General features: G+C 44.9%; 1 protein-coding gene across 5 annotated transcripts in view; it reads left to right on the plus strand.

Annotated features, from left to right (window-relative positions):
• Positions 1–19,791, plus strand: part of KCNMA1 (potassium calcium-activated channel subfamily M alpha 1) — a 734,126-nt gene that overhangs the window by 525,052 nt on the left and 189,283 nt on the right. For all 5 annotated transcript variants that reach the window (XM_030334400.1, XM_030334401.1, XM_030334398.1 and 2 more), the window contains exons 10-14: positions 529–639; positions 3,209–3,314; positions 5,047–5,129; positions 8,649–8,718; positions 14,666–14,821. In XM_030334400.1, the coding sequence (XP_030190260.1) occupies positions 529–639; positions 3,209–3,314; positions 5,047–5,129; positions 8,649–8,718; positions 14,666–14,821 (526 nt within the window). The remainder of the gene's footprint in view (positions 1–528; positions 640–3,208; positions 3,315–5,046; positions 5,130–8,648; positions 8,719–14,665; positions 14,822–19,791) is intronic.

Raw genomic sequence — 19,791 nt, forward strand, 5'->3', positions numbered from 1 at the left:
TGGCCAGCAGAGCCCATAACGTGTCAAGCCGCACATTAGCCACCCTGATAAAAGTCCGCTTTCTTACACACAAAATCATCGTTTCAGCAAGATTTGTTATCTCATTACCTGATAAGCTCTATGTCATAAACCAAGACCCATTCGGTAAATCTCTCAGGAGGACGCTTTGTGGGCAGAAAGGGAAAGATCTGAATCTGCAAGGGACTTGATAATGCAGCATTTAAGCGCACGCATAATGTCACTTATTGTTAAAGGCATAAAACCACTTGGCCAAACGGTTGGGCTTTTAATAGGATTTTGTGCAGCATCAGGTGAGAAGCCATATGCCTTTTCTGTCTCGGAGTCTCTGAACACCTGCCAGCACCGCTGCTTTGCCTCACAGCCCTCTAGGGATGGGAGCTGGGCTTTAATTGAGGCCTCGGGAGGAGAAGAATGCTTCCCCGCAGCTGTGCGCTTCCTCTGTCTTGCCTGGGGTGGGTGCTGGGTCCTCGCTGGGTTGGCCCCATCTAACTGGCTTCTCCTGTTCAGGCACATTGTGGTCTGTGGACACATCACTCTGGAGAGTGTTTCCAACTTCCTGAAGGACTTCCTGCACAAGGACCGGGATGATGTCAACGTGGAGATTGTCTTTCTTCACAAGTAAGGGGCCCCTGCTGTTTCAAGACCCTCCACTCAACCAGGCTTCCTGAGGAGGGCTCACTGAATATCTATGGAGTGGTGGTATGGGGGCAGTGTTGGAGGGTAGTGCAGAGTTGAATCAGCCATGTGGCCTCCTTAGAGAGGACAATCTGGAACCAATGGAAAGGGAACATTAGTTCAGTGGTGAGAATACCACCTGCCTCTGTGGAGCAACTCTGGCAAATAACAGTGAAGTTCATTATGGGTCAGATACGTCATTACCGTCCCATCAGCTGTCTGAATCTATTTGATCCAGGTATGTCCACAGTGTCTGGTGTGGAAGATTAGCTGTCTCGTGTGGATTCTTTACAAGTGCAGGAGGGACATAGTGGCCAGGAAAGACACAGACATAAGAGGAAGCAGGGTATAATGTAATGGAAACAGTTGCAACAATAATTCCCATTTCTAGAAACCTCTGCTGTAGGACACTGTGCTACTCCCCGTGCATAAGTTCTCTTCTTTAATCAACACAGGGAGTAAAAGTACATGCTGTGAACTCAGAGTGCTCCATGTGAATCTTGACTCAATCAGTTACTCGCTGAGTAAGTTACTTAACCTCCCTGGGCCTCAGTTTTTACATTCAGTAGATAAGGAGATCACAATGCTTTTGATCTCCTTTCTTGGGCTGTAGAGAGAATGAAAAGAAGTAAGCCATGTCAAGAATGAATCAGGCACACAGCAAGCGTTCAATAAATGTTAGCTAGTATTATGAAAGATAAAATATATTTGGCTAGATAAGCAACATAGAAGGTGGGTCTTATCATGTTTGTTGTGCAATGGAAGAAAGGAAGAGATCTCCTTCTGCTCAATGTTGTTGGGGTTTTAAGCTTCATCTGACCCCCATTTAGGTAAAAGGTAGTCAGCCACAGGGATAGAGGGTCTGGGACTCGGGCATGTTGATGTGAGTGGCACTGTTTTCTTTTCTGATGGAAATGGGCCGTCATAGGGCCAGCACTAGCCCCAATTTACCAAGAGACAAAGCTCATGTGTGGTGCTAACTCCATAGGGGGTTGACAGCCCACAACTCAATCCTGCTCTGAGATCCCACAGAAGTTGACTTTCCTATAAGCTTCTGTTCTGTGCGTCTCCTTCCTTTTGACAGTTGTTCACAGAATACCAAACTGGCTGCCATGTTTGAGCACACCAGCATTTTTTTCTTCTCAGCACTGAATTCTCCAAGTTCTGAAAAGACCGGCCAGGCTATGAACACAGGAGCAGAACTCACAGATCAATTCAGCGCTTTAGCCTCTCATTACCAGCGGAGGGGCCTATCCTCTGCTGAGCACTATGGAAGGTTCAAGAGAAGTATAGTGTGTAGGTCCTGCCCTCATTGGGCATTTCAAGATGAGCATGTGTGCAACAGCTAGAGCTCAACATCCATGCTATATTCACTGACTGAGGTCAGTTTAGTCAAATGGCAGAATCGCATGGGGCATTTGCATCAGGGAGAGACCACCACTTCTTACATGACGAGGCAGACTTTCTGAGAGGGGCCAGACCAGTAATGGATCTCGAAGACTGGTTGGATTTGCACAGGCACCTGTTTCTCATCCACTACTTGAGTCTGAACCAACAAGCTGGCTGCTAATGCCTCACTTGCTGGGAGTCACCTCCACGTCCCCAGCATCTGTCAGCATCAGCTTTGTCATAGACGGCCCAGTTAATTAACCTCTTGAAACTTTGGGTTAATAACATCCCTTCCTCTAGGGTTGTTTTGAGGTTTAAATGAGTTAATACTTGTCAAGTGCTTAGAATGGTATCTGCCACATAATAAATGCTCAAAAACATGAACAACTCTTACTAAGTACTTAATGAATGTTAGGCAAGCATTGACCAACACAGGTCCTGGTACCTAGAAGGTTCAAACGAAATATCATCTGCCATCTAGCATAGTACTTTATAGAGAACAGATATTTTTCATCTTTGCAGAAGTAATAAATGAATGAATAGGTCAATCAGTGCTTTAGTCCTTGTCCTCCAATGGGAAAGGTATCTGTATGGCTCACACTAAGAATGACGAATAGCGTACACATGTGTGAACCAAGAACAGTACCAAGAGTAAATTCACTCTGTCTGTAGCTGCTCAGAGGTGACATGTTTTGATCCAGGCCCCAGGAGATGAGAAGTCCATAGGGCTTAGAAGCAAGGAAGAGGCTTTGAGGGAGGGAAGAGCAGTAGGCTCTGCCAGGGGCACCTTTGACTAATCTCTGAGGTCACAGCTCGGTCTCTCTATTCATAGAATAGCGATTCCATTCATAACAAAATGAAAGACATTTTGCCCCATAGGCCTCAGACTCTGTGAAGATTGTGAACTGCTTCATTTTACCTTGGTACTGGTTTGGGTTTTCAGTGGGCTGGGGTTTTATTCCCCTTGAGTGTGACCCTTTCATTTCTGCAAGAAACGGGGCTACTTTGAAAGTGAAGGCCTTTTCCTAGGGCTTTCTTTTTGGAAGTCAGAGAGAAAGGAGGCCATGGAGGCAGAAATACCCAAGTCTGTTATATTAATGGCTGTTTCTTCTCTCCCTGCCAGCATTTCCCCTAACCTGGAGCTAGAAGCTCTGTTCAAACGACATTTTACTCAGGTGGAATTTTATCAGGGTTCAGTCCTCAATCCACATGATCTTGCAAGAGTCAAGGTAAGAAGGAAGAGGTGACTTCTGCTTTTACTCCATCTGAGAGGGGGACTGACTCTGTGGTGAGGGCATATGCCTCCCAGGATGGCCAAGAGTCACTCCCATTCCCCTAATGCCATAAGTCAGTATGCCACCAGCCTTGACATCACCCTCCCACTGGTCCCAGGGCTTTGTTCTCTGGCACCTGCCTTCTTTCACTTGAAACAGTCGTAAAATTAGTTCCCTCAATATCCACACTCCTCAAGGAAGCAGACTAGTTGTATGGACTCAGTAGACTCATATACAACATGATAATAAAGTAATTCCCATGTTAAATACTGAAATTAGACTCAAAGTAGCTCTGAAATCTATTATTTACATTGGAGAGGAACATGAAGGGTAAAGTATAAATAAAATGTGACCAGGCCATAAAACATTTTGAGCTTCCTTTTTTTTGGCCCCCACTAAAGACTAAAAGTGAAACACTAAACATGCAGATATCTGATATCACTTAGTGATAGGCTAATCTTTCATTCCCAAATCTGCTAAGTTAGAATCTTCTTATAAAGCAGACCTGAGGTTTATAAAGGAAAGGGCTATAGCAAAGTGACATCTGGTACTTTGCTCATTTTGTATCGGTTTTGTGAGCACATTCGATATTTGCATGGCAGTGGTTATAGATTAATATTGTGAATCCACTGACATCTAAATGCTCACTGTGGTCCCAACATAATTTAGTAAATCATGTAATTGGCAAACATGAATAAGCCAGAAGGATTCGGGTAAATTCTTTGGGTTATTAAAGAAAACTAGAGACAATTTGTGACATACCATGGAGGAAACTGTGGCCCCCCACCAAATGCAGGGATGGTCTGTTAAGTACAACAAACCAGGGAGGACGGATTGCAGACCTGAGCCAGCACGAGAATTCTTATGCTTATAGAGTCCAGTTAATCTTAATATTATCCAGACAGGATCCAAGTTATGACTTAATGTGAAATCTAATGAGAACTTGGAGAAAATAGTTACTGTTCAAGGACCTAATTTAGATGCAAGCAATTATTAGCATAACTCATCATTCCCTCAAAGGAATCAATCTTTTTTTGGCTCATGTTTAGATAAGTCGGTAGGTTTTTGAGGTCATCTGGAACACATCATTTCATACACATGGATGTGTTGTCTTTTGAGTATCTGAATGCTAATTCAGTACTAAACGATACCGAGCTGTTATCTGATTTAGGGCTCTTATTGCCTTCTATGCCACAGTTAAGATGTGAACAAGATCAGATGAAGGACTTTGGAGTCTCAATTTCTGAATCCCCGACTACTCGGTTAACTTGGTAACCTGAGAGGAGGGGTTTAGTCTGCCTAATGCCATTTCCCGACTGGAAAAATTAGGATGATGGTGTAGATCCGTTGGTTGGGAAAGGAGGCAGGGAGGGGGACTGAAAGCCTTAATTAATTGTTATGTGAAGAAATCTGGGAAGATTATACCTAAGTGACTGTGCAAAATGAAAAGTATAATTACCAAGGTACATGTCGTACCCTCTAATGGCAACAAGATGAAATGTTTATACCATAATAAGAATTTGCAGCCTATACTTTTGACAAAAAAAAAAGATAATCTCCCAGGATTATTTTTTTTCTTTCCTTGGAAACTACCAGGTTCCCCAAAAGCTGTCAACAGAGAAAGATTGCAAACCAAGCATGGCTATTTATATGTTTGTGTTCTGTGATCTTCCTTTTGGTGTCTTAGATAGAGTCAGCAGATGCGTGCCTAATCCTTGCCAATAAGTACTGCGCTGACCCTGATGCTGAAGACGCCTCCAACATCATGAGGTAACGCCGGGGAGGCCAGGGAAGGCTCTGGGCTTGGCACTCTGCAGCCCATTGGCTGCACTTTGGGGTTCTCTGCAGAGCACCATCTCTGTGGGACCTTCTTTCCCCCATAAGACACCCTACACCTTGCCACAAGCATAGGTGTGGGGGGAACTGAGCCACTGGTGGCTGTGGAGGGCGATGACACAAGACAAGCTTATCCTTGGCGAATGGGAGCCCTGGGGCTCACAACTGGTTTTGGGATTGAGATATTTTGGACAGGACTGGGAAAGGAAAGATAGATTTAGATGGGTACAGGCCTGAAGTAGGGTACCATGTTCCCTAAGGGAGAGTGGACCTGGGATGTCTTAACTGTGGGTGATTTTGTCCCTCAGAGGAAATTTAGAAGTATCTGGAGATGTTCTTGGTTGTCATAACTAGGGGATGCTGCTCACATCAAGGGGGCGGGTAGAGGCCAGGGATGCTGTTCAACATCCTACAGTGCACAAGACAGTTACCCACAGCAGAGAAGTATCTGGCCCAAAATGTCTAGTGCCAAGCTTGAGAAGCTCCATGTTAGAGCTTTTCGAGCTTGTCTGTAGCATGTTGATTAATAGCCCCACAAAGAGGAGTTTGTCGACTGATGAGCTTTTGTTTCAACCAGTTTTCCAAAATGAAATCGTGTCTTTACTGAGAGCCTTCTCAGTGCTTTTAACACTAATATGAATTTCTAAGAGAATGTTCTACAGAGAACATATCAAACCTATTTAACTCCAATGCCCCCTTTCTTACAGAACACCTTTGGGTGGGTGTGGGCACACTCCGGAAAACATGGCTCAGTGCCCTCCCTGTGAATGGGCGAGGCCCATAGAAGGCCCTTCCCTGCCGACTCCCCACTCCTTATTCTTTTTGCATTTCAGAAGAACACTGTTCTGTGACAACAAAATGATGGACGAGTTAAGATATTTGGCTCCAGAGAGTTAAAGCCCCTTAGGATTCTTCTCCCCTCCCGTGTACATTGCAGAGTAAAGAGAACGGGGAGGGAATCATAAAGAGACGCTTCCGGAGAAGAGACCAAAGAGAAGACATCTCACTCCCACTACATTCCCAAGAACGCTTGCCTAATTGTGAACAGCCGTCCTTTGGTCCAGACAGACCGCCCTCTCCCCACATCCTGGTTTGCCACCATGTCCTAGGAATTTACCTGGGGTGAGGGCTTAGGGAGCTGCTTCCTCACCAGGCTCCCATTGCCCTTCCTTCGTTTCTCATCAGTGGCCCCCAAGCGACATGAGCTCTCCCATCGCTGAGTTGGGGGAGCTCCTCCAGTGCATTTGGGATGAGCGTGTCTTTCCCTCAGCATCTGGACCTTGTGTCTGGCAAGCGACAGCTGGCACAGTGTTCTCTTTCCTCCCGCTTCTCTTTGGCAATATGCTCAGTGCAGTTGTTTTAAGGAAGTTGATGCATGAACTCTTGTAAGCGTGGGACTTGCCAGCCTACGGGGAGATGATGGAATGGGGACATGTGTCCACACCTCGGTCCGCCCACTAGTCACAGCTGGAAAGTGACTACAACAGCTCAGCAGAGAGTGCTTCAGTGAGCCTTTCCTTGAACTAGGATTTCCATCCTTCCCTGCGTTTTTGTGTCATTTGAAATGATAAAAATGTCCCTTTTAAGGAACTAAGCTTCATTATCTTCAGATTTGCAAACATAAAAAACAAAAGAAGATAAAGCTTAATGTTTTGATCCCCCCAGAGAAGTTTAGGGCTAGGGCTTTTTTTTTTTCCCCCAAAAGTGAATAATTGAAATGAATAATAGCTTTGAAATGGGCAATTCTCTTAATCGCAGTATTTTACTTAAGTGCGGTAGGGCTAATATGAAGACATGTAAGTTCTCAGGGTGATTGGCATGATGCCAAGACATAAAACTTACCGAACAAAGTTACCATCATAAGTTTAATGATGCCATTCATTAACCAGAATCAGAACTAAGGCGCAGGCAGCACAAGGGAACAGGAAACTCAGGGTTAAAAATGGGCTCTGTCTTTCCCTTATTTGTATAATCCTCCTTTCTCCTTAGTTTAATGAGACCAGTCTGCCCCTTTTGAAATTAAAATGTCAAAGATCCATTTGAAATGAGCTAATGCAGAAAAACTGGCTGATGCTATGAGCAGAATTCTGAGGGCTGACTGAGGCTCAAAGTCCTTGAGTTATTAAGCATGAGCCAACACAACACTTCTTCAAAAATAAAATGAATTCCTTCAAGTGCAAAAGCCCAGGATGAATTTGTGCAGGCAGAAGCTTACGAGTGATCCATTTCCTAAATTCACAAGTTGTAGCTTTTCAGCCGAAATGGCTCCCTGGCTGCCTTCTCTCCATTTTTGCACAAAAAAGGCATGGAGCACAGAGCAGTTTCTTGGTGTGAAGTTTGTGAGGGTGGTCACAATAAACGCACTTGCATTTCTGAGTAGGCTTGGGAGGTGGGCCTTTCTGTGGAATTCCATTCCTTCCTTGTCACGAAGGAAATGTATAATGTCACCTCTGACAGAGTCGGTAATGACAAAAACCATAACTTACACGTGGAGAGAGCTTTTAATGATTTCAAAGCATTTCCACATCTGGTCTTTCATTTGCTGCTCATACCAGAACCTGTGAAATAAATAAAGCAGGTACTGTTGCCCCCAATGTCCAGATGAGGAAACAGTCACAAAGAGCCCAGGGATTTCCTGAAGGTCACCTAGTTCCTTCGTACAAGACTGGGACTGGAATCCAGGTGTTTCTCTTCTTCCACCTGTAGCCCAGTGACTGTGTCAGGGAGCAGAAGCGAGGGTTGGGGGAGGGGACGGGCAGTGGTCCATAGAGAGCACGGACTGAAGGCGGTTTGAGCCGGGCGATTTTCTATCAGACTGTGACCCCTGCCAGGCCTCGGTACTTATCGCCAACCAGCATTAAAGTTGTCATTTAGACACCAGTATCTATCGAAAGCTGAGTCATTGATCCTGTCTTAAGAGCCCGGCTCAGAAATCATTTTTGTGAGTGGCCATGTGTGTGTGACAATTAGCATCATTTGTCAGACTGCTTGTTTGATTTGTCATCGTTGTCTCAAGTTAACTTAGAGAATTGGACTCAGAGCAAACGGTTTCTAGGCTCGTCCCTAGGGTATGTGAGATTGTAAGCCGTCAGCCCCATGAGTTGGCTCCATGAGTTGAGCTTCCTTTATTTAGACGCCTAGCCCACGACCCCTGCTCCAGAGCCCCCACCCCAGTGCACACATACTCACATGCCAACACCAAGGCACCACAGGACCGCTTTCTTCTTCTATGCCCAGGACACAGTCTGTGGCCGTTTTGTGATTTCTTTTTCACACCACCATGGGGTACAGCAATGGACACACAGTTTAACTTGGCCCTGTGCCTCAAGCTCTCTGGATGGGCCTGGCTGCTGGCCCCACATTCACTCCATTTGGGTGTAATCAAATCAATGTCCCCATCAGACTCCAAGGGTTAGGCAGATCCTGCCTCAACTCTGGTTCTTTCTTTTTCAGAGTAATCTCCATAAAGAACTACCATCCGAAGATAAGAATCATCACTCAGATGCTGCAGTATCACAACAAGGTAGGTCAGCGACAGCCTAGCCCAGGCTCAAATATGCACATGTGTGTCCAGTTACACACGCGCGCACACACACGTATGCACACATGTGCACACATATGCACACACATGCTGCTACAATCCAAAGCCCTGGAAAAGGGGGTGGTGGGTAAAAACCTCCCTGGGACTTTTTTGCAGTGCAAACACCTTGTTTACAGTTGGTCACTGAAAGGAAGCATGTGTTCCTTCATGTTTCCAATAGGAAGCATCTATTAGGCCCCAGGTTCAGAACACTGATGCGATCTTAGATCCCATTTCAACAACTCCCACTTTCATGTGCTGCATGCATTTCTTCATTTGGTATTTACTGACTACCTACCAGGTGGTCAACACGCTACCTTGACCTCCCTAACCCCCCATGGGGAGTCCTATGTCGTACCCTCAGGGGTTTCGCAGTCAAGGTGTAGAGAGTGTCCCGGGCAAGTGATGGGACTTTTCTACCTGGCACCATGTGACCTGGAAGAACAGATCACATGCTGGGTGGAGACTGTGGAATCTGGCATTCTCACCCTCAAGATGAGAACTGGCATTGTTGAATTCGGGAACATAGCTGTTCTCCAGAGATTAAACATAAAGGAATTTTCCTAGTGTTTTAGTTTACAGGGGGACTGGAAAGAAAACAAACGGAGTCTATGTTGTTTCCCTTGTGATTTTTTCCCAGTCTCTCATTCAAAGGCACTGATCCTTCACCCGGCCTGTCATTAAATTCCCAGCAAAACAGCTTTGGGGGAGGGAAGGTGGCACCTTTCTCTGTTCGATATGGAACCAGTTATGCCCGTAATGAGGCTCAGAAACTGGAGGCTCAGTACCTGGAACCAGGTGTCCTGTCTGAACAGAATAACTCCCTGCTGGGTTATGAGTGAGTGCGTGTCCCATCTTATAGGCCATATTCCCTATGAAATAGGCAGTCAGGTGACCCAGAGAAGACCCTATTCTGCCAAATGCACCAGTGCCATGCCATTATTTCTTAATTGCTGGCAAGTGCTGTCCCATTTTGCTGTGTGGAGGCTCATCAGAGGCCATTGCTGAGTGGAGCCTGCTGTCGGTGACCGGCCTACCACTTGGGTCTGCTGCCCACTGCCCAACCCTCGGCAGGTGGTTCCACTGTAGAACGTGTTGCATTCCAGCCAGTGGGGCTTGGTGATGAGCACCCAAGGTCACATTGTCCTGTTTGTCTTGGGAAAACCCAAGGACATTGAAGAGATAAAGTAAGATATTGGTAACTCACAAGGATTAGGCCAGAGAAGTTTTTATTGACAGCAGCCCCTGTAGGTAGAGGTAAATTTTATTAGCCAGGCTGTGGCTGGTGACAGCTCCTAAGGCAATAAACTCTTCTTTCATTTATGATACGAAATTTCATTTAGTGTGAGAGTGTTCTAAGCTGTTGTTTAGATTTTTGGCTGAATTTAGATTGAATAGGAAAATTAATGTTATGTGTTTAGAAAGGGATGTCGGTTCCTTTTTTTCTCTCCTTCCAATGAGTGCTGATTCAGCATCTTCAAGAAATTAAGGAGGATTTCAGCGATGCGATTCATGTCAAGCTCAAAGTAGCAAAGTAGCTCAACGAACCTAGGATCCAGATGGTACCTGGGCAGTACTCATGTGACCGTAGCAAGCTGAATGACTTTTACAAACTGCTTCATTGTAATTATTCAGAAATAAGGATGAATGGCATCAACTGATCCATGATTATTTGCTTAAAACACATTTTGGGGGCACCTGGGTGTCTCAGTCGATTAAGCGTCTGACTCTTGATTTTGGCTCAGGGTCGTGGGATTGAGCCTGGCATCAGGCTCCACGCATCAGATTCTCTCTCTCCCCCTCCCTTCGCCCCTCTCCCCATTCCAAATAAATAAACAAGCAAATAAATAAATAAATACCCCACACATTTTATTTAGAACCACCCCAATCTATTTGGGTTTCAAAGTAAGGCAAAATCACATATGAGACTTTGCCCCTGTAGGATTAGTAAGGGTACAAGGAACAGAGTGACCTTGACACAGGGCATTTTTCTCTCTCATTTCATTTCTCTCTTCTAGAGAGAGCAGCATGTCCACCGGTGACTGTCATGCCATTCCTCATGGAATTGCAAGTGGACATTTGTCACCCTGCTTTATAATTGTGCTGTTCCATGAGATGCTTCCCCCTAACCTTTAATATGTTTTTCTTCCCATTACCTTATAATAATATTTTTCTTCCTCTCTCTGTACTTTCTCTTCACCCATGCCTAAATGCCCAAAGATGACCACCCATTAAAACTCTCTTTCTTGAAAGAACCTGGTATGTGTATGTAAACTTAAGTTACATTGAACGTATTTCAAGTGATAATTAATTCCGTAATTGGATACTGGACTTAAAATATAAAGAATTTTAATTCCCTGCGCCCTAATGATGCTGGAATTCCAGGGATGTAGGGAGGCTGCGTACTTTCTTTCTGCATGTAAAACTGGTCCTGAGTTTGTCATCAAAGTAATCTCAGACACTCATGTCCTATTTTATGGTTTTAAAAAAGCTTGACATCCATTATCGCGTTTAGTTCTCATTTGACCATCTGTGCATGTTAGCATCCCAGTGTGACCTCAGATGGGGAGTCTAAACTGTGTCTCAGACAGAGAAGCTCTGGTAGATACAACTCATGGTCACTTGGCAGGCAGTGAGCTCACATCAGAACTGCCAACTGCCACCTTCTCTTTAAATAGAGCCACACCCCACTGAACCAAACTGTGGTTCCTCACAGTAGGCCTTAATGAAAGACTGATGTTCCCTAAAGTGGATCTGAATTCATGGAGAGAAACACTTGGCCTAGCCATCTCTGAACACAGAAAGACGGTACAGGACATTTTTGATTTGAGTGTAAATGTCTTGATGCTTTTCAAGGAAAGAACAGTTTGTGATATCTTAGAAAAGTGTCACTTCTGATGACTTAGCTGTTAATGGATTTTTTTATTTTTCAAACAGCTTCTAGAAAAAGATGTCTTTGCCTGGGACCTGGAAGCCAAGTCCCAGTGGCCCAAAGGAGATGCAAGTTCTTTGCGCTTCCTCACTAACAACCCTTACACACTTAGGTAGTAGTGTTAAAGTGTTTTCTCTGAAATGACCTTCTTTGTTCCTTATGGTGGCTTCCCCAAAGTTGTGTGTGCAGGGAGAGCTGGAACCAGGACTGGAATTAATCTCTCCTGGTTTCCCGTTATTATATGTCCTCACATTTTCACGTTCCTTATTCTTGAGATGAGGAATGGTTCAGTGGCTGATCAGAGGGAGACCCTGGTCCTGCTAGGCCAGCTCTATCAGGCCTCATTCTCCAGGTCACAGAGGATTTGCCTCTAGACTTCTGTGCAATAATGCTGGCATTTTCCACTAGACCTGAATGTCCCTCATATGAAGGACAGAGTTGCCAGGGGAACTCTGGGGAAATTTCCTCTCTTCATTTCATGCATACACATGTCCCTCCCAGCCTTTGGTATATCCCTCCCTGCTCCATGTTCCACAATTGGGGAAGTTATGATGGCCAATAAAAGGAGGCCATATGGAAGCCTGAGAAATGAAACAAACTTGACTTTCCTGTGTAATAACGTGTAAAATCTATCTAAGGAACTCAAACCAGATGGGGACATGGGGGACCCAAGGCCCAAAAACCTGGACTTCCATACCTGCAGAAACCAGGTACATGGGGATATGAGAGACTCTGTGGAAAAGGTTTTCTTTGTTTGTTTGTTTGAAGGTGCCATGAAGGGTATGTGTCCTTCGAATCTCCTTTCACACTTGATGATTTACTTGTTCATTACGTAGATCTCATTTGTCCTCAGATGATGTGAATGCAAATGAGGATTTCTCCACTGAGACTGAGGTATTCTCTGTGGTGTCAGTATTCTCTATGGCCTTCATAAGCCAGTGAAGAGTAGGGAGGAAAACAGGGTAAAGGGCAAGGCTACTCGCTGGAATCAAGCCTATGGGAGAATGTCTCTGACACTCAGCTTGACAGAAATTCCCATCCGCGATGGCCCACGCACCAGACATTTTTAACCATGCTCTCATTAGGGAGGATAGTCTTCTCTCCCAGGAGTCACTGCTGGATTAGGACTGTGAGACTGTCACAGGACTTTGCAGGAAGGAATTTCACAAGAGTGGTATTTCTAAAATCAGAGCAAAGAGCCATTGGACTTGCTGTTTGTGTCCACAATGGCGTCTTTCATCTCTTCTAGGAGGTACAACTGTAGTGTGTTGTCCTGACAGTGAAGGGAAACCTCCAGGGGGTTTCTTGTGTTTGCTGCTCCATGGAGAGAAATAGTAATTTCTGGGCCACGGAGTCTTGGCATCAGCAGGAACCTAGCAGGGCTCTCTGCTTCAGCCTCCCATGCAAAACAAGAGGTCTTTCCATTGTGACTTGGAAAAACACTTACTGAGTTTTTGGGACAAAGACCTTGCATTTTTGGAGGTAGCTTTCTCCATTTGTTAGACACATTAGATCCGTAGAAAATTCCTTTATAAAACAAGTCAAAAATCTTCTTTCTTATAATATACATCAGTCAGTCCTAATTCTGGCCCCTGGAACGAAGCAAGACAAGCCTAATCTCTCTTCGGCATGGCAGCACCTGTGGTATTTGGAGGCAACCATCTTGTCTCCCTGAAGGCGTGGCCCTTCTTCCAGCCAAACACGGATGGCTGTCTTAACTGTTTCTCCAAAAATGTTTTCCAGAACCCCCACCTCTCCTTGTGCTTGTCATTTTTCTCTGGAAGTTATTCAGTTTATCAGTTTCCCTCTTTAAATCTGACTGTTACAACTGGATCAAGTATTCTGGAGTAGCCTGACCAGTTCACAACAGAAGGAAACATTCATTTCCCTTGATCTGGAGACCATTTCTAACAAGCAAGCATCGGCCTTCTCTGTAATCTGTCACACGGTTGGCCTCTTTTTCGGGTTTGAGTTGCCCACACACTTAAGTTTTTTTCTTCTTTCCCCTCAGCTCTGCTGCCAAGTTAGGTCTTCTCATTTTGAATTTATACAGTTGATTTTTTTTTTTTTTTTTTTACCCTAAATGCTGTACTTGACATTAAGGCCTTTAAAATCTTTTCTGGTTGGTTTTCTGCCCATTTTTCTAACCCTGGAGAACTTTTTGAATCTTGATTCTTTCATCCAACATATCATCTCTGGCTCACTACTTCATGCCACTTAAAACTAGTTGGATGAGCATACATCTGGGTCCTTATCTCAGGGTGTGACCTAACTGTTGAATAGGATCAGTCCATTTGCAAGAGATTGTACCATGTCTACACTGTGAGTTGCCTCATAATTTAGGTCAGTGCTTCTCAAAGTGTGGTCCCCGGATCAGCAGCTCAGAGGCATCTCGAACTTATTAGAAATGCCAATTCTCCAGCCTCACCCTGTACCCTACTGGCTCAGAAACTCTGAGATAGGGGCCAGCAATAGGTGTATCAACCCTCCAGGTGATTCTGATGCCCACTCAGCCTTGGGAGCCATTGATCTGGAGTATTGGGATTGCAGATAAAAAAGGAATCTAAAACACACAGACATCTGATAGTCTGAGTCTGTTTGAGGAGCCAATTTATGAACAATTTAACCAGACATCCTAGTAGCATAGGCTGATGTGTCTGTCACAAGAGAAAATTCCCTCTGGACTTTGTTTGGCTACATGACAAACCCCCCCCCCGGAGGCGGGGGACCTAGGTTTGGGAGGTGCAGAAGCAATGATCCAAAGGGAAGACTGAAGACTGAAGTCTGCTGAATGGGAGAGTCAAATAAAACACCAAACACCAGACTCAGGAGAGGGAAAGAAAGGATGAGTCTGAATGCCTTCTAAGCAGCTGGGCAATGCTGCATTTCACAGAGGAGCTTTTCAACAATTGAACATTTAGGAATGAAAGGTCTCATACCTTGCTTTTGCTTCCACAGGCGCATCTGCTAAACATCCCAAGCTGGAACTGGAAAGAGGGGGATGATGCAATCTGCCTCGCAGAGCTGAAGCTGGGGTTCATAGCCCAGAGCTGCCTGGCTCAAGGCCTCTCCACCATGCTCGCCAACCTCTTCTCCATGAGGTCATTCATAAAGGTAACGTCTTGTCCTATTAGAGCACATTAGCCCCGGATTCAGTTTGTCGTGGGGTTGAGTAGAGAGCACAGCTTAAACTCAAAACAGATCGACGGGCTTTAACCACTTTGGTTAAAGAGAAATTCCTTGTTACAGATTTGGGCACAAGGCCAACTTCTTTCAAAATTATGTTTTTATTTTTATTTGGCACATCCACGGCCATTAAATGATTGTTCAAAGCACAATCCTCTCTTTTTTTTAGATAAACCACATGTTTATCTATCAACAAAGCCTCCGCTGTTAAAACAAAAATATGATTTATATACATTCCATATGGCACCAGAGTGCCTAAAGAAAAGAATTATCATTTTGCTCTTTTACATCAAGTGGCTGGTGGACCTCTCACTGTGCGGATAAATGCAGACCATGTGTTTGTGCTGAAGCCCAAACCCCAACAACATAATTCATTTATTTATTTCTGCACAATCAAGGAGGCCAGCAGGACTGACATGCCATGGTTATTTGAATGGAGAGTGAATCTATGAACCGAACCCTCAGCAGCGGCGCCCTGTACCCTGTGACACGGGCGGTCTGGGTATGCTCCTCGTCGGCCGGCTCACCCCACAGAGCTTACTGGGCAGCCACCCAGAGCCTCCAAAGTGGACCCTGCCTGTTGGACCAACCCAGGCAGTGAAAGACCCAACCCTGTCCTCACAGGCCAGGCCAGGACAGTTTCCAGGACACTGTTTTGAGAGTCCAGGCCCCTACTAAGAGAGTCTGGAGACTGTGGGATAATGGTAACACCAGTCCTTATCCTTGGTTTGTTCCTGGCCTAGACCATCAAAGAGGCAGACCAGTGCAGTAAAACCTGCCTCGTTTGGGCCTTTCTGACTTGGCATTAGTGGCTATTAGCTCAGCATCTGGGCTTACATTCATTCCCCTTCCTGAATTTGTAGTGATTGGAGTGGGAAATTAATGAGTTACCAGGAGGTCCAACAAAGGGGGGCTCGAAGCTCTGCAGTCAAAGGTGTAAGACCTCCGGCCCTTTGCCGCCATTACTGCTGTGTCTGGTACCAGTGTTAGTCATTTGGGGGAGTTGAGGAAATAGCCTTGCACTCAGTGAGAGGGATGAGTGGGAAGGGCGGGGCTGGAGGTGATGGACCAACTCCATGTGCGTGTTCACCCTGGGCATCCATAGCTGTGTGATTAGAGCAAGGCTTTTTTTTCTACATCCTTACCCTCTGTACCCACCTAATTGACATTATTTAGCCAATTTATAGATAATAATACTTCATATAAAAGAACAAATTGTTTTGGAGTCCCTTCAATCACTTTAGCAAAGGATGCCTTGATCAAAAAATTCCTGCAACTCACGATGGTCCCAAAGACCTCATCAACTCCACAGATCTCCAGGCTCAGACCCAGCTCACAAATAAGGACATTGCTTTTTTTTTTTTTTTTTTCTTTTAATGGCTTCTTTAATCCAGGCTGCTGTTCCCCTGCCTGGATGAAACTGAATGCAGGCAAAATGGAGTTGGCAGGGGAGTTCTGTGTGGCTGGACTTAGAGGCATGCCCCAAAGCCAGACGTAGCCTTGTGTCTCCCACGGCTCTTACATTCAACACAAGGAGCCCAGACCCCAGGATAGAGGACTGTCACCAAGAGAGCTCTCCTGGCTCATTCGACCAAGTTCTGGTGGTTTCCTCCATCAGGGAATTACCCACAGGCCCAGGCACAAGGTCTGAGACCTGGGCTCTGCTTCCTTACGTTGACGTAACGTGGTCTTGGCAGGGCCCTACCACACATGGGGCGCTTGACATGCGTATGTTTTGATTTTGTGGTGCCTGCATGGAAACTAGAGCTGCCTGTCAAGAAAATTAATAAAATGGATGTGACGCTGATTCTTCAGTGTTATTACCAGCAGGGAGAAAGAACTTCTGTCCAACTTTCCTCAAGACCCTGAAGGGCCTCACCTCTGGAGCCAAGGACGTCCCCTCCAGCCCAGCTAATCCCACTGCCAAGTTCCTATTTAGGAAGAGCCTGTGGGAGAGGCCCAGCCAGGCCCCGGTGTAACTGAAAACACATTTCCCTCCTAGGGTTATGTTACCGTGTTATTTCTGCCCGGGGCCAACTCCTCTGTGTTTGGAGGTAGCTCTCTGAACATGGCCTCTTGACATTCAGGTGGTCTTTGTGTTGGAATTTGCTAAGGCACATGACCTGGAAATAACAAGGTTTACCTTCATATAGGTTTTTTTAATTTAAAATAAGGACAGTGTTAAGCATGTGCTCCCGTTCTGTCATCATCGTGTACTTACCCTCCAAAACCCCGATCCTTGTCTCTTTTAGGTAATAATAAACACCATGATGATGTTCTCCTCAGCATGTTTATGTATTATCTCTCATTCCATAGGTCACAAAGCCTTCACTCCTTTTTATTTGGCAGGTGGGAAGATGGAAAAGAGAATCTATAAATGGATGAGTGTTTACAGAAACGTGCTTCCTTCCCCAGTGTCCCCCATGTCCTACAGCAGACAATTCATTAGCACTTCCACAGAGACAGGCAGGCCTTGAGAATGGAGGGAGGTGGGACGAGGCTTTGGCACATTTGATCCCTTGAGAACACTTAGCGTTTCTGGAAGCCAAACATGGAGTGTGAGCTCAGCCTGTCCCTTGCCCTGGGCAGGTACAGCGTCTATTTCTTGGTTCTGCAGAATGCATTGTACTCTGCCCCTGTTGAGCAGAGAAGAAAGAGGAACAAGACTGAAATTATGATATATCAAAGGTAGAATCATGGTGGCTTCCCACTGGGATTTTCGTGTCCATGAGACCAAAAGCCAAGACTGGAAGTAAGGACAACAAAGCTCAACAAAAGAGAGATGGGGTACTGGTATGCAGGGGTTACAAAATAGACCCAGCCCAGAGGTACCAGGAAAATACGAGGAACACCTGTTTATCCCCTGAACAATGTCACTTGCAAAGTTTCTTACCCTGGGGCCTCATTGCTCCTGAAAGCCTAGCTTCCATTTTGGAGGTGTCATCTCATAATTGATCTAAACTTTTGGGGAATCTATATTTTTAGCCCACATCCTTGGGGGTAATGAATTCAAGTGTGCTAACTACTGTTAAAGACTTTCTCCTGGTTATTTGTATTTAATTTGCTCCACTTAACCCTCAAGGCATGCCCTCAGCAGTTGCTTGTGTGCTGGGATTTATTTAACAAATTCATGCTAACCTTATAGCCAATACCTTCACAAAAGAGGTACGGGTTGGCCAGTCAAGGGTCCTCTGACCCAGCAGCCTGTTAATGAGAGGCTAAGCATTTTCCCCAGCAGCACCCAGATTTTGCCCTGGGTTCCTTTAAGTAGTGAAGGTGATCGTCTGGTTCCTTTGACTTGTCTACATCTACGTGTTAACCAGGTGATCCCATCCACCTGTCAGGTTCAAATGAGAATCTTTCTAAGGTCTTCTGTAAAGACAAAGACAATGAACTTATTTAGCCTGTCTGCCATTGCCTCATAACGGACCACACTTACCCTCTACTTGGCTTCCTCCCTTGGATGTATTTTAAGATCCATTGATTTTTTTTTTTCTTTTTCTTTTGGTTTTAGAGTTCTAGCATGTAATACTTAAGTTTCTCTTCAGCAGATGTGGTTTCAAGTTGGGGCTTGACCTGCCATCTCTGTGAATTGTGCTATTATTCTTACTAGGATTAGCTGTCCTTGGACATGATAAGTTGTGTGTGTGGGTGTTGTATATAATTTAGAGAGTGATTAACTCTTAACATGTCGTTTCACTCTACACGGAGTCTTCAGATTTAGCACATTTAAATCATTCTCAGGATTGCCAACTATTTTAACTCTGCTAAGCTACCATTTATGCATGCGCACGCACACACGGACACAGCCTGGAACATGGCGTGCACTCCGTAATTATTTCTTAGTTGAATGAATCAATTAGGAAACCGGAAAAAGTATGTGATGTCCTTCTTGTATTTTTTCTCCCTGTTTTACAAGCTTTGGAATTTGTGGGTGAAATGTTACTTAATATTGATCACAACACGGTCTCCTCTGTCACATTTTCTATTTCTGAGTGAGGACGCCATAGGAAAATCACGTCCATGTTCTTCAGAGCATATCCTGGCTGTAGTGGACTTTGCTGGACATGAAAAACGTTTGTTCGTTATTGATATTACCATATTAAGATAAATACATAGTCCTGGTGCTACTTGTAGCCAAATGAATCATTTTAATACCTTTATTTTGGGTTGTGTTTATGTGCAGATGTGTTTCTTATATGCATGTGTGAATGCATTATGGTTTAGGAGCTAGAAATATAAATCAAGACTCTAATAATGGCTGAACTATAGTGAGTTCTAACTGTGTGCCCAGCCCTGGGCTAATTGTTTTATGTACATCAGACATTTACTTCTCACAGTGACCGAACCCAAAACTGGCACTATTATCATCCCCACTTTCCAGTGGCAGACGCTGTGGGTTATGAGAAGTTCAGCAACCTGTATGAGGGCAGAAAGCCTAGAATTGACAAATTCATGTCTCAGACCAAACAAACTGTCTCCAGGTCCTTGGGTACACCAAGAGGAAATATGGTAAATGGTAAGGGGGACCTTCGCTAGTGCCAGCATCATAGCTTTCTGTAGTTTATGGAAACGGTTGCTTTGGTAGAGATTTCCTGAATACCTACTGTATTCCAGACAGGGTGCTAATCTCACTGTCATCTTCATGGCTAGGAGGCACTCATAAGCTTCAGGAAGCTTCTGTTATGACTGGGATGTATGGGCACACATTTGCAAGCCCCATTCTCTGGGTCTTGATGGCCTTTCTCTCTGGCCAGCTCTATAAGGGCAGAATTCACTGCATCAAGACATGTGAACCTAGGCTGGGATGAGTCAGGCTGGGGAAATGCCCCAGGCTTTCCAGAAGGAAGTGACATCACTCACTGCTGTATTCAGGGGGTAAAGCTAATTGGCTTCAG

This window comes from Lynx canadensis, chromosome D2 (assembly GCF_007474595.2).
Source record: "Lynx canadensis isolate LIC74 chromosome D2, mLynCan4.pri.v2, whole genome shotgun sequence".
Taxonomy (NCBI): Eukaryota; Metazoa; Chordata; class Mammalia; order Carnivora; family Felidae; genus Lynx; species Lynx canadensis.